This window comes from Heteronotia binoei, chromosome 21 (assembly GCF_032191835.1).
Source record: "Heteronotia binoei isolate CCM8104 ecotype False Entrance Well chromosome 21, APGP_CSIRO_Hbin_v1, whole genome shotgun sequence".
Classification (NCBI taxonomy): Eukaryota; Metazoa; Chordata; class Lepidosauria; order Squamata; family Gekkonidae; genus Heteronotia; species Heteronotia binoei.
Window position 1 is genome coordinate 189,042,142 of NC_083243.1, and position 20,402 is coordinate 189,062,543.

Consider the following 20,402-nt stretch of genomic DNA (forward strand, 5'->3'; position numbering starts at 1 on the left):
ATTCCCAGCATGGCGTTGGCCTTTTTTATTGCAAACGCACACTGTCTTGACATTTTCAGTGAATTATCTACCAGGTTCAAGGGTAAGCTCGCTTAAAGAGAGTTACAGTGATCCATTCTGGGAGTGACCATTGCATGGGTCATTATGGCCAGGTCTGGGTGGAGAGATAAGGAACCAATTGCCTGACCTGCTGAAGATGATAAAAGGCAGACCTGGCAACCACGATGACCTGGGCCTCCAGAGAGAGTGAGGTACCCAGCATCACCCCTAGACTTCTAACCCTCAATTTAGGCTATCAACAGCATTAGGACTGAGGATGCTGGGAATTTCATTCTGCCCACAGAATGCCTGGTGGTCCCTTCTTAAAGTGGCTTAGGGCAATTTATTTGCCAGCAATTGCTATCTTTTGGGTGAGGATGGTCTGGAGCAGATGGAAGTTATGTTTTTGGAATTATGCATAGTGACTGAAACAAAGCATGGAGCCTGGTGGTTGGGTTTTTTTAAAAAAAAAAAAAAATAAGTTATTTCTAGTACACCCAAGGCTGCTCAGCTGCTGAAGGGCTTGAGGGTTCTAGACTGATTTAGGACTACAACAAGCCCCTACTTAATAAGCTGCTCACACGCTATCATCTAGTCATTACTGGGTACTCCCTGGACAAATTAACTTGTATCCAACCATGTCGTTCCAAAGGCTTAAAGAGTATTTATGTTCTCAGACGAGGGATATCCAGGGGTTGCTTTGTAGAAAAATAGGTGGTGGAGCTCATCCAGGGATTGTTATGCAGCTGCACCTACTATTCAGTGGTGGGGAGGAAGAGGGGGAACCCTCAGGAAGGTTCAGGAGCTGTGCTCCTGTGAGATCCTGCTGAATCCGAGGCCTGAGGATATCTATTTCCACTTACTATTTCCCCCTTTCAGTGCAGAGCCCCACCTTGCCCTCTGTGCTGTTCCATGAGGTCTGCTCCCCACAGGAGTCAGTGGGCTGCAATAGAAAGCCCTCCTTCACAAAGTTCACAGGTGGTTGGATACACACACTATTGTTGCTGCTCCTGCTGCTACCATTTGCATCCCACCTATCCAGGGCAACATAAATTGGTTGTTGCTTCCCCGCCTCCCACAACAGTGATATGTTAGCTTGTGAAACAACTGATGGCTTAATAGCACTGGCTGACCTTTGTGGCAGAGTGGGAATCTTAAGAACAATACCACACTGTTTTTCTTCCATTATGAAGAGCCCTGATGGATCAGGCCAGCGGTCCATCTAGTCTAGCATTCTGCTTTATGCAGTGGCCAACCGGTTGTGTTAGACAGCGAACAACTGGCCTTTCCCTGATATTGCCTCCTGCCAATGGCATTCGGAGATTTGCTGCCTCTAAATGTGGAGGTTCCCCTCAGTCACCACTGGGGGAAGGAGAAAAAGTGTTCTGTGTCCACTCGCTCTATCCTGTCGCAGTTTTATAAACGTCTATCATGCCCCCTTGCCTTAGTCATGTCTTTTCTAAACTGAAAAGTCTCAGACTTTCTTCATAGGGAACAAACCCTTAATCATCTTGGTGCCGCAGGGCTCGGTACTGGGTCCCATGCTCTTTAACTTGTTCATAAAGGATTTAGAGTTGGGAGTGAGCAGTGAAGTGGCCAAGTTTGCGGATGACACTAAATTGTTCAGGGTGGCGAGAACCAGAGAGGATTGTGAGGCACTCCAAAGGGATCTGTTGAGGCTGGGCGAGTGGGCGTCAACGTGGCAGATGCGGTTCAATGTGGCCAAGTGCAAAGTAATGCACATTGGGGCCAAGAATACCAGCTACAAATACAAGTTGATGGGGTGTGAACTGGCAGAGACTGACCAAGAGAGAGATCTTGGGGTCGTGGTAGATAACTCACTGAAGATGTCAAGACAGTGTGCGTCTGCAATAAAAAAGGCCAACGCCATGCTGGGAATTATTAGGAAGGGAACTGAAAACAAATCAGCCAGTATCATAATGCCCCTGTATAAATCGATGGTGCGGTCTCATTTGGAGTACTGTGTGCAGTTCTGGTCGCCGCACCTCAAAAAGGATATTATAGCATTGGAGAAAGTCCAGAGAAGGGCAACTAGAATGATTAAAGGGCTGGAGCACTTTCCCTATGAAGAAAGGTTGAAACGCTTGGGACTCTTTAGCTTGGAGAAACGTCGACTGCGGGGTGACATGATAGAGGTTTACAAGATAATGCATGGGATGGAGAAAGTAGAGAAAGAAGTACTTTTCTCCCTTTCTCACAATACAAGAACTCGTGGGCATTCGATGAAATTGCTGAGCAGACAGGTTAAAACGGATAAAAGGAAGTACTTCTTCACCCAAAGGGTGATTAACATGTGGAATTCACTGCCACAGGAGGTGGTGGCGGCCACAAGTATAGCCACCTTCAAGAAGGGTTTAGATAAAAATATGGAGCACAGGTCCATCAGTGGCTATTAGCCACAGTGTATGTGTGTATATAAAATTTTTTGCCACTGTGTGACACAGAGTGTTGGACTTGATGGGCCGTTGGCCTGATCCAACATGGCTTCTCTTATGTTCTTATGTTCTTATGTCACTGGTTAGTTAATTTCACTATTGTGTGGCACGCTGCTTAGCCTCTATGGTCCAGCACCTGGTTTGTTTCCTTTCCTAGCCTAGCTCTGCTTTCTCAAACACTGCCTGTTAGTTTGTGCTACTGAGCAAGCTACTCTGCTACTGTGGCACCACAGTAGCAGAGTAGAGAGAGAGAGAGAGAGAGAGAGGGCGTTTTCGCACTGACCTTCAAGTGGCGCGACCACCCTCTTCACACCGGAGGATCTGCCCGGATTTCGCACAAGAAGCGCCAGCGCACCCAAAAGAGCCGGCGACTTCCGTCGCGAAACCCGCTCAAACGGAAACCGCCAAGAAGCAGGAAAACGTTTGAGCGGGTTTCGCGACGGAAGTCGCCGGCTCTTTTGGGTGCGCCGGCGCTTCTTGTGCGAAATCCGGGCAGATCCTCCGGTGTGAAGAGGGTGGTCGCGCTACTTGAAGGTCAGTGCAAAAACGCCCAGAGAGATTCATTGTAGTAGCATAAAGAGCCAGGGAGTTCTTAAGAACTTTCAGGAGGCATAGTCCAATTCACGGTATTGTGCTTTATGAGTACCCCAGATTTGTATTTCAAACCAGGTAAGCGTTAAATTTTGCAGCACGACTCCTTTCAATGAGTTGGGACTTAAATTAAAATTTGCAGAGAGAGATTTAAAATTTAAATGATTGCCTATAATTTAATGGATGCTTAGGGTCATATTGGGATCTAATGGATATTATATATATATCTCCCAATAGCGATGAATGAAGAAGTAACAATGTAAATAACTTGCAGAGAGGGGAAGAGATGGGGAAGTGTCTGGTTAACCTGCGTAATGGAGAAAAAGGCCATTGAGCAAATGAGCAATTAACTAATGAAGCTATGGAGATGATGTGACAAGCAGAGTAGAATGCAATTAGTGCTCCATTCAATTTAGAGTCCTCCCTCACAAATTAATGACTCGAAAAAACCCAACAATGCCAGGGCACTCAGCTGAGCAAGTATGTCGTTATAATCTGTAATACCAGTAATAATAAATGTGTGTTACTGAAAAGAACTAAATAAACCAAATTTAATTTCATGCCAAGGGCCACTTTATGTGTGCAGCAGCGACTCCTAATTTATATGGTGTGAGGACATCAAGTTTGTAAACGCTCATTCTCTGACATTCTTGTGCCCTTCAGGATTGCACCAAAGAAGCCTCTGCCTGCCCTGCCACATGCAATTGCAACAACCGGTACAATCTCACAGCACTCCCAAAACAATGTTCCCTCTAAGCTGTGGAGTCTTGTCAGCAAAAATTCTGCTCCATGAGCTACCAGCATTAAAGTTGTGAGCTATTGCATAAATTAGCTTGCTCTAGGACCATTTTTCCTGAGCCAATAAAAAATGTGTGAGCCGGAGGCGAAGCAATGGTGAGCTAGCTCACACTAACTCAGCGTAGAGAGAACACTGCTCCCAAATATTCCGCTGTGAGAATCAGAACTGCTGGACTCAGATACCAAAATGTGCATATAATTCTAGTACATGCAATGTTTTCAACTCTTGATGCTACACTGAGGAGACCTGCTGTTGTTTCACACATTAACAACTTCCCCACGTGGTGCACTATCACAAGCTATCTGAGGCTAAAACTGATAAACTACAATCATTGTGAGATTATTTGGGCCAGGAGGGCCACGGTAGCTGGTTGTCTTAATGCTTGGTGTAGTGGTTGTCTTAATGCTTGGTGTAGAGCCAGTTTGGTGTAGTGGTGAAGTGTACGGACTCTTATCTGGGAGAACCGGGTTTGATTCCCCACTCCTCCACTTGCACCTGCTGGAATGGCCTTGGGTCAGCCATAGCCCTGGCAGAGGTTGTCCTTGAAAGGGCAGCTGCTGTGAGAGCCCTCTCCAGCCCCACCCACCTCACAGGGTGTCTGTTGTGGGGAAGGAAGGGAAAGGAGATTGTGAGCCGCTCTGAGGCTCTTCGGAGTGGAGGGCGGGATATAAATCCAATATCTTCATCTACCTCACAGGGTGTCTGTTGTGGGGGAGGAAGGGAAAGGAGATTGTGAGCCGCTCTGAGACTCTTCGGAGTGGAGGGCGGGATATTAATCCAATATCTTCATCTACCTCACAGGGTGTCTGTTGTGGGGAGAAAGAGAGCCAGTTTGGTGTAGTGGTGAAGTGTGCGGACTCTTATCTGGGAGAACCGGGTTTGATTCCCCACTCCCCCACTTGCACCTGCTAGCATGGCCTTGGGTCAGCCATAGCTCTGGCAGAGGTTGTCCTTGAAAGGGCAGCTGCTGGGAGAGCCCTCTCCAGCCCCACCCACCTCACAGGGTGTCTGTTGTGGGGGAGGAAGGTAAAGGAGATTGTGAGCCGCTCTGAGACTCTTTGGAGTGGAGGGCGGGATATAAATCCAATATCTTCTTCTTCTTCTTCTTCTTCTTCTTCTTCTTTCATGTAGTATACCAGGTGTGGCCAACGGTAGCTCTCCAGATGTTTTTTGCCTACAACTCTCATCAGTCCCAGTCAGCATGGCCAATGGCTGGGGCTGATGGGAGTTGTAGGCAGAAAACATCTGGAGAGCTACCGTTGGCCACCCCTGTAGTATACCATTTGTCAAGATGACAGCATTCTGCTCCTTTTTTCTGAGGTTATCTATGTGTTTCCAGGGATTGGCAAATACGGTCTCAGCACTAAAGACACATTCAAACGACCCTTAAGCATCTAGGATTTTATGGGAAACTATTTGAAAGTCCTGTATGTGTTACTTGAAAAGCTGTATGCCTAGTCAGTGACTGCATTCATCGTCTGGTATGATAATGGGATAAAAGCTCCGAAAGTAATCCCTATGGTGAAATGTCAAAAATAAATCTTGCAGAAAAAGAATCAGAAAAAATCATAGGATATATGAATGAATTTTATATATAAATTTATTTGTAGTTAATAAAAAAAAATATTTTTTAAACAGATGGCATAACAATATGATGCAGCACAGCAGCACAGTAGGATAGTACAGCAGGGGAGGCCAACCGATCTAATGAATAGATTAGATCGCTGCCTCACTCAAAAACCTGGTGGAACAGCTCCATTTTACAGGCCCTACGAAAGGCTAGCAAGCCAGGTAGGCCCCGGATCTCCATAGGGAGATGATTCCATCAGGTTGGGGCCAGGACTGAGAAAGACCTGACCCTGGTAGAGGCAAGACGGGCATCTCTTGCGCCGGGGACAGTCAGAAGATCTTGGGAGGCCAAACGAAGCGACCTTCGGGGCATATATGGTTCATGTGGTATGTCTTGTGCTATGAGACAGATCTTGATTCATGAGCTGGGTGTCGTGCTATGAAGTAGATCTTGGTTCATAAATTAGATATTGTGCTTTGAGACAGATCTTGATTCATGAGGTAGGTGTTGTGCTATGAGGTAGATCTTGGTGGGACACAACTCATGAAGAGGGAGATGTGGATGGGGGGTGGGCTGGAAAAGATTATTCTTGAGGGGGGCAGGAATTGTGAGGAGATAGATATAGACAGAGAGAGGCTGGAAGTGCCAAGTCTGAGTGAACAAAAAGCCTAAGGAGGCATATGGGCAGGGGGGACAGCAGCCACATAGCCTTAGAATCATAGAGTTGGAAGGTACCTCCAGGGTCATCTAGTCCAATCCCCTGCACAATGCAGGAAACTCATAAATACCTCCCCCTAAATTCACAGGATCCTCATTGCTATCAGATGGCCCTCTAGCCTCTGTTTAAAAACCTCGAAGGAAGGAGAGGCTACCACCTCCCGAGGAAGCCTGTTCCACTGAGGAACTGTTCTAACGGTCAGGAAGTTCTTCCTAATGTTGAGTCATAAACTCATTTGATTTAATTTCAACCCACTGATTCTGGTCCTACCTTCTGGGGCCACAGAAAACATTTCTGCACCATCCTCTATATGATAGCCCTTCAAGTACTTGAAGGTGGTGATCATATCACCTCTCAGCTGCCTCCTCTCCAGGCTAAATATGCCCAGCTCCTTCAACCTTTCTTCATAGGACTTGGCCTTCAGACCCCTCATCATCTTCATCACCATCCTCTGGACCCGTTCCAGCTTGTCTATATCCTTCTTAAAATGTGGTGCCCAAAACTGAACACAATACTTACCAGAACTGAGTAAAGCGATACCATAATTTCACGTGATCTGGAAACTATACTTCTGTTGATACAGCCCAAAATTGCATTTGCCTTTTTAGCCACCACATCACACTGTTTACTCATGTTCAGCATATGGTCCACTAAGACCCCTAGATCATATGAACATATGAAGCTGCCTTATACTGAATCAGACCCTTGGTCCATCAAAGTCAGTATTGTCTACTCAGACTGCCAGCGGCTCTCCAGGGTCTCAAGCTGAGGTTTTTCACACCTATTTGCCTAGACCCTTTTTTGGAGATGCCAGGGATTGAACCTGGGACCTTCTGCTTACCAAGCAGATGCTCTACCACTGAGCCACCGTCCTTTTCATGCATACTACTGCTAAGACATGTCTCCCCCATCCTATAGCCATGCATTGGATTTTTCCTATCTAAATGCAGAACTTTACATTTATCCCTGTTAAAATTCATTTTATTGGTTTTAGCCTAGTTTTCCAGCCTGTCAACATCATCCTGTACCCTGTTTCTGTCTTCTATTGCAACCCCATCCAATTTAGTATCACCTGCAAATTTAATAAGCATTTCCCCTATTCCTTCATCCAAATCATTTATAAAGATGTTGGTTGGGGATGGACTAGATGACCCTGGATGTACCAACTCAATGATTCTAAGTCTCCATTTAAAGTAAAATCTAAGCAAGTCTAACCTACTCAACTGCTTGGGAATTCTGTGTATAGCTATCAGAGTGTCTCAATTTTACCTTGTTAAGTAATTATCTTTTTTTTTTCCTCTTTCCAGTGGGCTGAGTTTGTCTTCTTTGCTGCACTTCTCTTTGTTGTGTGTGTCATCTTCTCCGTCATGGGATATTTTTACCATAGTATCAACCCAGAAGAACTAATTGATAAAGACAGCAAGCAAGATACACCAAGCAATAAAAACATGATTGGCCTTGTGAAAAAAACAAGGCTATAAGATAGCTATGGACACTGAAGAGGGGGGGGGGGGGTTGCCTTCTAAAAAACCCACAAAACGAAAGTTTGGAAATGGACTTCTTGCTGTTTTCTTCAGAAAATGAGCTGGATATAATGGAAAGAGCAGTATGGTTTTAAATCTGCCTGTCTCTTCTGCCCCCATCAATTATTAGAAATAGCTCTTTCAAATAGAAGGAGAGAATAAACAAAAAATGCTGAAAGACAAATGAATATCAGTTAAAGTAGTTTCCAGTCCTACAGGTTAGGGGAAAATATAAAATAGTTAAAAGAGTTTTTGCTTAATTTACTTTTTCCTCCATTTGTTCCTTTTCAGTGTCTCATAGGCTGTACAACTACTGGCATCCCAAAGCCATAGTGGGCACATACCGCTTCCCAGGGGTTTTAGCGTAAACCGCTAAAACCCAGTTTGCGTTTGCTACACAAAAGCCGCGGCACTTCCTATAACTCCGGCGCAGATAATGGGAAATCCAACAGATGCTGCGGAGAGAACAGGAACGTGACCGCGTGGTAAACTGTGTGCGAAAACGGTGTATTTCTCCCAGAATTGTTCCACAATAATAGCAACATATCACACACACTTTCTTTTCCGGTACCTAATTTGTACATGCCAATATTGTTCTAAACAGACCTTTATAAAATATTTTCTTGACTAACACAGGGATGGTCCATGTGAGTATTTCAGCGGTAAGCTGCAGTACTGCAGTCCAAGCTCTGCTCATGACCTGAGTTCAGTCCTGGCGGAAGCTGGTTCAAGTAACTGGCTCCAGGTTGAGTCAGCCTTCCATCCTTCCGAGGTCGGCAAAATGAGTACCTAGCTTGCTGGGGGGGAAGTGCAGATGACTGGGGAAGGCAATGGCAAACCACCCCATAAAAAGTTTGCCGTGAAAATGTCATGATGCAACGTCACCCCAGAGTCAGTAACAACTGGTGTGTGCGAAAATGGTAACACTCATAGTGACCAATGGAAAACCATTGTGTGGTCCATGGATGTTTGGACAGGGAATAAAGAGGACTCATTTACCATATGTCTCCTCAGTTATTTTTACATGACAATGAGATTAAAAGTAAATCCAAAACACAGAGAAACAGGCCTGGCTAAGTGACTACAAACAAAACAGGTTTTTTAAAAAGTCATGCAAATCACAGACTGAAAGAACTGTTGACACTTACGTCCCAAAAGTAATTATATTATTGTACTGCGCTTTGCAAGACAGCAATTTGGGGAGAAGGCAGCAAACCTTTTATAGCGAGGCCAAAAAACCCACCCATTACAAAGCACAATGTTTACTCAGTAAGCCTGATTACGTATTCACTTGTTTACTTCTTTCTTTTCTTGTTCTCACTATGTTTAGGGATCATTCCACATATTGTTTGTGCTTCAGGAAATGTGTTGGTTTGCCTAATTTTGTTTTATACATAATGCAAATTAACTCACTCTACTATGATGACTTGTGAGCAGCTTACACATTCAACCATTAATAGGAAATAGGCCTCTTTCTCCCTCATTCCAAATCCCGGTTTTGAAAGAACAGCTGAATTCCAGAAGTGGTAAGCATACACGATTTTAAATTCCTGGAACATTTAGATTTTTATATGTCTTTGTGCTGGACATTTGGTTTTGCATTAAATGACTTAACATTATGGGTGTCATTTTCTTTTGTTATGAGATTATCGTAATATAAAGGGTTTCACATTAATATCAGCAGAACGTGGTTCTGCTGCCCCAAAAAGATATTCTTAACATCTATGTCATTTCCAAAAGGTCTTTCTTTAGAGGAAGAAAAAAAATCAGTAAGGTTAGCATGAATATTTAACATCCTTGGAACTTAAATTAACAGAATCCATCTGTAGTGTATCAGTAACAACATTCGCCCCGCGCGGAAGCTACTGGGCTGTCCCAGAAGCCTCCAGCGCAGGGCGCGGAATCACCCGCCAATCAACAGCTGCGGCGGGAAGTTCAACAGGTCAGGATTGGCCTGACCGACCCAGTAGGCTGTACCGGGAATTGTATATAAGCGGGGCCCGGCCCGCGTGCTCTCTCTCTCTTGCAACGTGCTCCTAATAAACTATGTTGCCCTACTCTCGTCTCCGCTTCGAGTACGTTACACTGGCGACGAGGATGGGATTCTAGCCTCATCGGCTACAATCGGAGATCTTGGGCAACGAACGACCGGCCACGACCGCCGCCGCCACCATGGCCAACCAGAGCGGGAACACCGGTTACATCGAGCCCTTCGACCCTGCAATTCCAGAGGGGTGGGAGTCCTACTCGGAACGAGTCGAATTCTACCTCCGGGCCAACAAGATCACCAACGCCGGATCAAAGAGGGATGTTCTCCTGAGCGTCTGCGGGCCAGCCACGTTCGAGATCGCCAAGGGTCTCTCGGCTCCCGCCCGCCTCACGGAGAAATCCTACGAGGAGATCATCAGGCTCCTCACGGGCCATTTCTTGCCGCAGCCCTCACGGGTGGCCCGCAGATTCCTGTTCCACAAAAGGGACCAGACCGCTGGAGAGTCAGCCGCGGACTACTTGGCGGCCCTCCGCAAACTCGCCGGGAACTGCAACTTCCCCCAGTTGGAGGAAACCCTGGCCGACCGATTCACGTGGGGCCTCCGCGACGAAAGGCTCCAGCAGAAGCTCTTCGCCAAAGAAGAGCTCACCCTCCAGGGCGCCTTCAGCGAGGCGGTAGCGTTCGAGAGGGCTGCCCGGACCTTTCCCCGGGTCAAGACCGAGACCGCCCACCACGAGGAGCTGGACCCCGAGCACCAGGACGAGGGGGAAGCCTTCCAGACGCGCCGCGCCGCAGGACCAGCTGCCCGAGCTCCACAGCGCCCCCGAGACAGCGAACGGCCGAGCCAGCGCACTAACGAAAGGGCCAAATGCGCCAGCTGCGGCGACCCCCACGATCGGAGGAACTGCCAGTACCGGACCTGGGACTGCAGGAGCTGCGGGAAGACTGGCCACATCGCGCGAGCTTGCCGAGCCAAGCACAACCGCCCGCGACCTACCGCGCACCACGAGGCCACGGAGTCCCACTCAACAGCCTCCACCTCACTTCAGGTACTGAGTTTGCCCCTGACCACCCCCAACAAGATAAAGATGGCGGTCCTCATAGACGGGGCCCCCTGCGTCATGGAAGTGGACTCGGGCTCCTCCATCTCCATAATCGCGGAGGAGACCCTGAGAAGGCTACGCCCCGGCCAGGGGCTGCAGCTGCGGCCGGCAAATTTCATATTGCGGGACTTCCAGCAAAACCCGGTCCAAATAGCGGGGTGGGCACGGGTGCAGGTGGAGCGGGGGTCCTTCAGAGGCCCCCTAGACATCCTGGTGGTCAGGCGGCCGCTTACCACCCTCTTGGGTCTTGCATGGTTTGGCCCCTTGGGAATCCGAATAGAGGTGGCGCGCACGACCACAGCGGGAGGGTTCGGGGAGGTGTGCAGAGAGTTCCCCGACGTATTTGATGGGTTGCTGGGTAGTTACAAGGGCCCGGCCATCTCCCTACCGCTCGACCCGACGGTCAGACCGATCCGGCTCAAGGCAAGGAGGGTCCCCTTCGCCTTGAAGCCCAAGATCGAGGCAGAGTTGGACTGCCTAGTAGCACAAGGGGTCCTGGAGCCGGTCGATTACGCCATGTGGGAGACCCCCATAGTGACTCCGGTCAAACCCAATGGGGACGTGCGGATATGTGCAGATTACAAGTGCACAATTAACAAAGCGCTCCAAGATAACCCATACCCGGTGCCAGTAGTCAGCCATGTCCTGGCCGCCCTGGCGGGGTCAAAGATTTTCGGGAAGCTGGACCTGGCACAAGCCTACCAGCAGCTCCCGGTGGACGCCAAAACGGCTGAGGCACAGACGATAGTTACCCACAGGGGGCGTTCAGGGTGAACAGGTTACAGTTTGGGGTCAGCGTGGCTCCGGGAATCTTCCAGAGCATAATGGATGCTCTCCTTAAAGGGATCCCCGGAGTCCAGCCGTTTTTCGACGATGTTTTAATTGCCGCCCCGGACCCTGAGGAATTCCGCAACCGCCTCCAGGAGGTGCTCCGCCGTTTTCAAGCCGCTGGACTAAAGGTTAAAAGGGAGAAGTGCATGCTGGGGGTACCACGGGTGGAGTTCCTGGGCTTCGCAGTGGACGCGGAGGGAATCCACCCGACCGAGGAAAAGACCAGAGCCATTGTTCAAGCCCCAGCCCCCACGTGTAAAGCAGAGCTACAGAGCTTCTTGGGGGTCCTCAATTTCTACCACACGTTCATACCCCACAAGGCGGCCCTTGCCGAACCCCTACACCGACTACTGGACAAAAAAGCTCCATGGGTGTGGGGGAAGAAGCAAGCCGCCGCCTTCCAGGCAGTTAAGGATGTTCTGGTCTCCAACGCGGTGCTGCACCACTTCGACGAGCGCCTTCCGGTCATCCTGGCATGCGATGCGTCGCCCTACGGGGTGGGCGCTGTCCTGGGGCACCAGTTGCCGGATGGCCGGGAGGTCCCGGTCGCATACTACTCACGCACCCTGACGTCGGCGGAACGGAACTATGCACAAATCGACAAGGAGGCCTTGGCCATAGTAGCGGGGGTCCATAAATTCAACGATTATTTGTATGGGCGCCGGTTCACAATAGCGACGGACCATAAGCCGCTTTTGGGTCTGTTGGCCCCAGACCACCAAACTCCCCAAATCCTGTCCCAGAGGGTGTTGAGGTGGAACCAATTCCTCAACTCGTAGACCTACGCTCTGGTGCACAGGGCGGGCAAGGCAATGGGTCACGCGGACGCACTTAGCAGGTTGCCACTCCCAGACACAGGCCCCGATCCAGCCCCAGCACACCAGGTCATGTCGATCGAGGCACTCCCGGATCAGCCCCTCCACGCGGCGGAGGTGGCCAAAGCCACCGGAAAAAACAAAACCCTAGCACGGGTGCTCGACTGGGTGGTGAGGGGGTGGCCAGAGGGGGACATGGGGGAAGAGTTCAGACCCTACAAAATGCGAAGGGAGGAACTAGCAGCCCACAAGGGGTGCCTACTATGGGGGAGCAGGGTAGTGGTCCCCCCCCCCTACAGAAACGGGTTTTGGAATCACTTCACGAAACACACCCAGGCATAGTGAGAATGAAGGCCCTAGCCAGGAGCTACGTATGGTGGCCGGGGATGGACAGGGAGATAGAGAACTGGGTCCGGAGATGCAGCACATGCCAGGAGTCGCGGCCGGACCCACCCAGAGCCCCAGCTACACGGTGGGAGACCACGAGGAAACCGTGGTCCCGGCTCCACATTGACTTTGCCGGGCCGTTCCAGGGACAGATCTTCCTAATCATTGTAGATGCATACACAAAATGGTTAGAGGTCATCCCCGTGGGGTCTACCTCGTCAGCAGCAGCCATTAGAGCATTACGCAGGGTCCTGTGCATCCACGGTATCCCGGACACCATAGTCTCGGACAACGGGACAGCGTTCACATCGGGGGAATTCCAGGCGTTCCTCCAGAGGTACCTCATTAGACACATCCGGTCAGCTCCCTTCCACCCGGCCACCAACGGCCAGGCCGAGCGGATGGTCCGGACAACAAAAGAGGCCCTGGGCAGAATAGTGCAAGGCGATTGGGACCACCGGCTAGCCGCGTTCCTCTTCGACAACCGGGTCATTCCAAACCCAGTCACCGGGGTCAGCCCAGCTGAGCTCCTCATGGAACGCAAGCTCACCACACGGCTAGACCGCCTACACCCCGACAGAGCCTCCGATGTACGAGGGTCCCCGGAGGTCAGAGACGCGGCTAGGGGGTTCTTCGCGGGGGACCCAGTGTTCGCCCGCAACTACGCTTCAGGCCCAGAGTGGGTAGCCGGGCGGGTACTACGGGTTGTGGGTTCCCGCCACTACGAGGTATCCACCGAAGGGGGCCAGAGCCTACACCGGCACATCGACCAGTTGCGCCGCCGGACTCTCCCAGAGGTACCCACGGAAACGAGGGAGGGGGCCGAGGAGCATCCAATGACACCCGCGCCGGCACCAAGGCCACACCCACCGGCAGAGGCGGACCAACCCTCGGATCCAGACCCACAGCCCCCCGACGCTCAAACCCCCAGGGAAGCCCCGGATGCGGAAGGGGCCCCGGCACCACAAGCAACCCCAAGGCGTTCAACACGGGAGCGTCGACCTCCCGCCTACCTCCAGGACTATGTCACTAACTAAGGGGGGAGGAGTGTAGTGTATCAGTAACAACATTCGCCCCGCGCGGAAGCTACTGGGCTGTCCCAGAAGCCTCCAGCGCAGGGCGCGGAATCACCCGCCAATCAACAGCTGCGGCGGGAAGTTCAACAGGTCAGGATTGGCCTGACCGACCCAGTAGGCTGTACCGGGAATTGTATATAAGCGGGGCCCAGCCCGCGTGCTCTCTCTCTCTTGCAACGTGCTCCTAATAAACTATGTTGCCCTACTCTCGTCTCCGCTTCGAGTACGTTACACTGGCGACGAGGATGGGATCAAGACAATAAAACAGTCCCTTTATATGCAATGTGTTTGTTTGTTTTTTCAGTTGCATTACCAATTGCCCATTCATCGCTGTAATTAGTCATGGGAGAGAATTAAAACATGGTTTTTAGAAGTAATTTTATCCTGACAAACTAGATTCAACATAGGGTTGCCAGTCCCCAGGTCCCAGTAGGGATTTCTCTGGTTTTCAAGGCTTCTCCCTGCTGCTGGCCACTTGGCCAGCAAGCAGCAACATTGCTGTGTGTCATCCCCAATGTGACATTAGGGGATGTCACATGGTGATGCTCTGGCATGAGGGCAAAACTGTAGGGTTTGAAGCTGGTTTTCCCGAGGTTTATCCAAAAACTAGAGCATTGCTGCACAATATCCCCAATGTGATGACATCATTTCCGGTGATGTCATCACAGTGGGGACATCCTGGAAAGCCCCCCAAATCCCCCCGCTGGTGCAATGAGGGGACCTGGCAACCCTAATTCCACAGTGCAGCAGGATCTTCGCCATGGCACTCGTTCTATTTATTGCTTTGGAGTTTGCAGTATTAGATAGAAAGGGTTTGAGCTGTCCTTCGTGTTAGTTAGAGCTACTGCAAATCCACTTGTTGGCAGCCATTTTGACCCATAAGGGGAGGAAAATCCAAACACAACAGTGTGGTCATATATTTATTAGACAGACAGGCATTAATACACACACACATCCACAGAAATCGCACTGGACTAAGAACTGTAAGCTGCATAATAAATACTAGTCAGATACTGAATAACTGACATATCGCATAAAAGGAGTCATAAAAGTCTGTGCAAAGACAGAAGATTATCAAATATGCCTAGTAGCAATTCCATATCATGTTCCCATACAAGGAACAAACAATATACATAATGAGCATATCAGAAATATTACAGTATCTAATAAACTCTGGCTATTATCTCATTTCAACAGTGAACTTCATAAAAACCATTTTCCACATCGTTCCTTTTAAGCCATTATTATTACTGAAGCACCCCTAGAGGGATCTGAACCCTTTAATCTTTCTATAAAAGTTGTGTCATGACTGACATATACCCTGTTTCCCTGAAAATAAGACCTACCCAAAAAATAAGCCCTAGCAGGATTTCTATGCATTTGTTAAATATAAGCCCTACCCCGATAATAAGACCTAGTGATGGGCGTGGCTATGCAGCGTATCTGCATAGCCACGCCATGCATTTCAGCGCGGAGCGGTAAGGAAGACTGAAATGGAATTCCGGGTCTGGAGAGTTATGACAATGTTCCAGAAGATGACTTAACTGTATTTGAATAAATGTAGATTGTTGTATCATACTTAATAAAAAATAAGACATCCCCTGAAAATAAGCCCTAGGGTGTCTTCTTGAGAAGAAGCAAATATAAGACAGTGTCTTATTTTCGTGGAAACACGGTAGGTGATGATAACATCAGTAGAAATAGGTGTCATAAAACATGGACAGACAGAAGATTACTTTATAAGCCCAATGTCAATATAGTCCCTGGATGGTACAGCAGGTAATACTAATGGGCACATTCAGCACTCTTCTGTCTTTGTTATGCAATGTTTATACTGATTTTATCATTATCTATGTTTTAGGTATCATATAAACGAAATCCCTCACACACAAAAAAGAGAGCAAATGTTCACATTCACCATAACTTGATGGTCGTTAAGCAAAAACAAAGAGCTGAGAGCAGAGGTGTAGTGTATCGGCAGCCATACGCGCCATGCGCAGAGGCGACTGGGCTGTCCCAGGTGCCTCCAGCGCGGGGCGCGAAATCCCCCGCCAATCACCAGCTGTGGCGGGAAGTTTAACAGGTCAGGATTGGCCTGACCTGTCCAGTAGGCTGTACCGGGGATTGTACATAAGCGGGACCCGGCCCGCGTGTTCCCTCTCTTGCAACGTGCTCCGAATAAAGAATGTTGCCCTACTCGCGTCTCCAGACTGAGTACGTTACAAGAGTGCAACCCTCTTAAGAAAGAGCAGAGGAATTGTTACACAGACTCTGCTGGGTTAAGTTGTATTGGAGACAAGATCTCAGGTTGCATTGGTGGAACACATACGCAATGGCTGCTTTTCTTTTGAGACACAAAACAAAACCCCACAGTAATTGTGATCAGTCTCCACCACTAATCAGAATGCACATTGTTCAGTAAGGCAAAGAAACAAATAAAGCATGTGGTATGTGCTTGTTCTTACATCAGCAATGCTAATTCAAATTAATTAAAGAATAAAGGCTTAATTCTAATTAAACCCAGCAATATATGACACCACCACCCACCATTTTTTTTTAATCTTCAGCCTAAATAAAAGTTTTCAGGGAGAAGTCAAAGGTCTTATCTCAAGCATTTATAAAATTCTGATTTCGGTTATGTCACAAAAGCCTATACAAACGCAATTATTTTGGCAGGATATTTGTAAGCAGAATATCCAAGAGGAGGATTGGCACTCAATTTATAATTCGTATAGGCTTAAGTCTAATGCATTTACTATTCATTTTAATTCTTTTAAGGTGTCAGATCAATGGTATCTTACTCCTTGCAGATTACACCGTTTTCAGATTGCTGTGAGTGCAAAATGTTGAAAGGGATGTGGTAATTTGGGGACTATATACACTGTTGGTTGTATTGTCCTCACATATATCCATTTTGACAGTTGATTTTACAGTATATATATATGATAACAGGAGTCAAGGTTCCCGTCAGGCCAGAAATCCTTTTGTTATCTATGCTACCAGTGAGCTTTGGAAACAAAAGTAGAAATATTTTAATTACAACTCTGCTAGCAATTGCTAGGATGGGGAGCTAAAAGGGGAGCTAAAATGGGGAAATAAAAGCCCATTCTTTATCATCATGGCAAAATAAGGTGTGGTAATGCTTTGTCCATGGCAAAATTATTAGCTATCATCTCATGCCAAACTTGCACAGTTATCAAGAAAAATTTACAGGAGTATCATATTTGACTCAGCAAAATGTGATTCCAAATAAGGCTTATTATTGGGACTTGCTATTTTTCTAATACTTGTCATTCCTTATTTGTATCTTCTCTGTAGCAAATATGTATTTGTCTTTGTTTTAATGTATTGTCATATTGGTTTGACGTATGTTAAAAATAAAGATGATTTCAAAAATTAAAAAAAAAAGTTTTGTTGAACTCACTTCTTTGGGATGTTGTAGCTGGTACTAATAGATTGTCTTGTTTTCTGCTTATATTTGCTGTCAATAACATTGCCCTGGATGACCTAGGCTAGCCAGATTTTGTCAAGTCTCAGAAGCTAAGAAGAGGAGGCTCTGACTAGTATTTGGATGAGAGACCTCCAAGAAATACCAGAGTCATGACATTGTGGCAGGCGATGGCAAACCAACTATGAACCATCTCTTGCTTTGAAATCCTATGGGGTCGCCATAAATCAGCTGTGGCTTGACAGCAAAACAAAAAAAGTTGCAAATCCACTATTAGAAAGCAATCTTAAAACTGGTCTACTTTGAATTAAGTCCCATGTCATTCAATCAGGCTCACCCCCCAGGAAAATGTCTTTAGGACCGCAGTCTTCTTACATCAGTCCCTCCAGGAGCTTTTCCAAATTGCAGCAGTAATTTCCTGTAAAGCTTCCTCCTTCTAATCAAAGAAGCAGCTTGTAAACTGACAGCCGCAGTTTACAGATTCCTCTTCCTAATGTCTCCCTGCCCTTGTCCCAATACCCACAGGTATTTCTCTTTAATGGAAGCTTAAGCTGGAGAATCCTGCAGGAATCCAGGCTGCAGCAAGCGTTTTTGCACAGCAAAGAGAAATTGGTTTTAGTTCACTAAAAATCAGTTTCTGTTTGCTGCGTGAAAACATCGACGCCTGCTGCAGCCCCGGGGCAGATAGTGTGAAATCGGAGGGAAGCCGCACTGAGAAGACGAACATGAGAGCGGCGTAAGGTGAGCGCAAAATTAGTCCCACTCTTCCCGGAACCAAAGAGGGCTCTGTATAATGCCGGTCATAAAAGGCTCTGCCACCTAGGGAATTCAAAGCTAGACTATTTAGAGCAGGAGGAGAGAGGCATAAAAGGTGTTTTCACTGTGTTCCCGCTTGTTCTGGAGATCCATCTTTATCTGAATTTTCACTTGTTATGCCTCACCAAAGCTCCTCCACCCTCTCTTCGGAATCTGCAGAAAGTAACTGCAAAATGTTCAAGCGATATTTTGAGGGGAGCAGTATTGAGACTGAGGAGAAAACCCCAGTCACAATCTGAGAGGCCGTTTTCCCACTCACGTTTTACTGGCGCCACGACCATCCTGACGCCGGCGAATCTGCCTGGATTTCGCAACAGAAGCGCCGGCGCTCCCAGAAGCGCCGGCGCTTTCCGTCGCTAAGCCAGCGCAAACGTTTTCCTGCATCTTTGCGATTTCCGTTTGCGCTGGCTTAGCGACGGAAGTAGCCGGCGCTTCTGGGAGCGCTGGAGCTTCTGATGCGAAATCCAGGCAGATTCGCCGGCGTCAGGATGGTCGTGGCGCCAGTAAAACGTGAGTGGGAAAACGGCCAGAGAGTCTCATGCAGTTCATGTTTCCCTTACTCTGTTTTGAAATCTGGCAATGAAATGGGTAGGAAGCCAGTTCATGGTCCCAAGATTATTTTTAGGACTGTTTATAAATTTAGCTGTTTGGCTGCAGCAACATTTTCTGGCACAGTTCAGCAGTGACAGGAGATAGCACATTCACAGAATTCTGGGAACCCAGCATGTAATTTCTTTCTATTTGAACATATGAAGCTGCCTTATACTGAATCAGACCCTTGGTCCATCAAAATCAGTCTTGTCTACTCAGACTGGCAGCGGCTCTCCAGCGTCTCAAGCTGAGGTTTTTCACACCTATTTGCCTGGACCCTTTTAGTTGGAGATGCCGGGGGTTGAACCTGGGACCTTCTGCTTACCAAGCAAATGCTCTACCACTGAGCCACCATCCCTCCCCAAATTATCCCACAAATGTTAGCAATTAAGGAGAAGAAGCAGAATTGCAGAGACTCAAAGTGGCTTAAAATCTCCTATATCTTCTACCCCCACAACAGACACCCTGTGAGGTGGGTGAGGCTGAGAGGGCTCTCACAGCAGCTGCCCTTTCAAAGACAACCTCTGCCAGAGCTATGGCTGACCCAAGGCCATTCCAACAGGTGCAAGTGGAGGAGTGGGGAATCAAACCTGGTTCTTCCAGATAAGAGTCCATGCACTTAACCACTACACCAAATTGGCTCTCCCAGTTTTTCTCCATCTCTGTTTCCAGGCCAGTTCCAGCACAATATTGTACAGCATTGGGGTAGCTCATACATATTAAAATGTTTTAGCTGAAGAAGTGCTTGGTAAAGATAAAATATCATATTGGGGGGGGGGAGTTACAAAATGTACTTCAGGGCAGTTTGGCTCCACAGTTTATAATGTCTATTTTCTTTACTTGTATATGTACATATATATACCAAGTAAGAATAATATTTTATGCACCTGATGAAAATTCATGGCGCAATAAATGTGGTTCTCTTTATGGAGCTAGAAGACTGTTTTGTCCTCTGCCATCCGTGTAGAACCATACAGTAAGGCACCTGTTTGGACTGGATCCAAACCAGCTTTTCCACTGGTGAAAAAAGGAGTCTCTTTTGACTACAGAAAAGGCTATGTTGGGGAATCACATGAACTAAAGCCATGTAAGCTGGGGGGGGGGGCTTTAATAAGGAGGGGAATTCAGTGAGATTGAGCCAAAAAAAAGCTGCTAAGGTCTTTGTGTCCTTACATTTCGATCTCATGCTTTAAAAAAAACCCCTTAGAAATATGCAAGCTACAACCCACACTATATCCTGTTTCTGTCGCTATGATGTTAAATATCCTATCTAGTAAGTTCCAATGAATTTGGTGCAATTTAATTACCACATGAAAGTGTTTAGGATCATGTCCTTGACTTGTTAATGAGTCATACGATACAGAAGTTTTGCAGTGGCAGTCGCATGGACTTGACTGTAACTGAGGATGACACCTGCCCCCGTGTTTATTTCATCTGTTCAGTCTCTCCTATTGTTCCTGACTCCTTCTGCAGTTCTCCTAGATGAAGCTGTCGACGAACTGACACTTCCATCTTCTCCATCATGACTTTCCATTATGGCTCCCCTGAGTTCTGTTGAACTGCGTTCTTGGCTCTTGAAGCAAGATAAAACTGAGTGAATCATGATCGCCATTCTTGTCTGCATAGACACCCTTTTCATCAAATACCAA

General features: G+C 47.7%; 1 protein-coding gene across 4 annotated transcripts in view; it reads left to right on the forward strand.

Moving 5' to 3' along the window:
- The window catches only part of SLC15A2 (solute carrier family 15 member 2), a 144,937-nt gene extending 137,266 nt beyond the window's left edge, over window positions 1-7,671 (forward strand). For all 4 annotated transcript variants that reach the window (XM_060261865.1, XM_060261866.1, XM_060261864.1 and 1 more), the window contains one exon: window positions 7,481-7,671. In XM_060261865.1, coding sequence (XP_060117848.1) covers window positions 7,481-7,654 — 174 coding nt within the window. In that variant the 3' untranslated portion in view covers window positions 7,655-7,671. The remainder of the gene's footprint in view (window positions 1-7,480) is intronic.
- The last annotated feature ends 12,731 nt before the right edge of the window (window positions 7,672-20,402 follow it).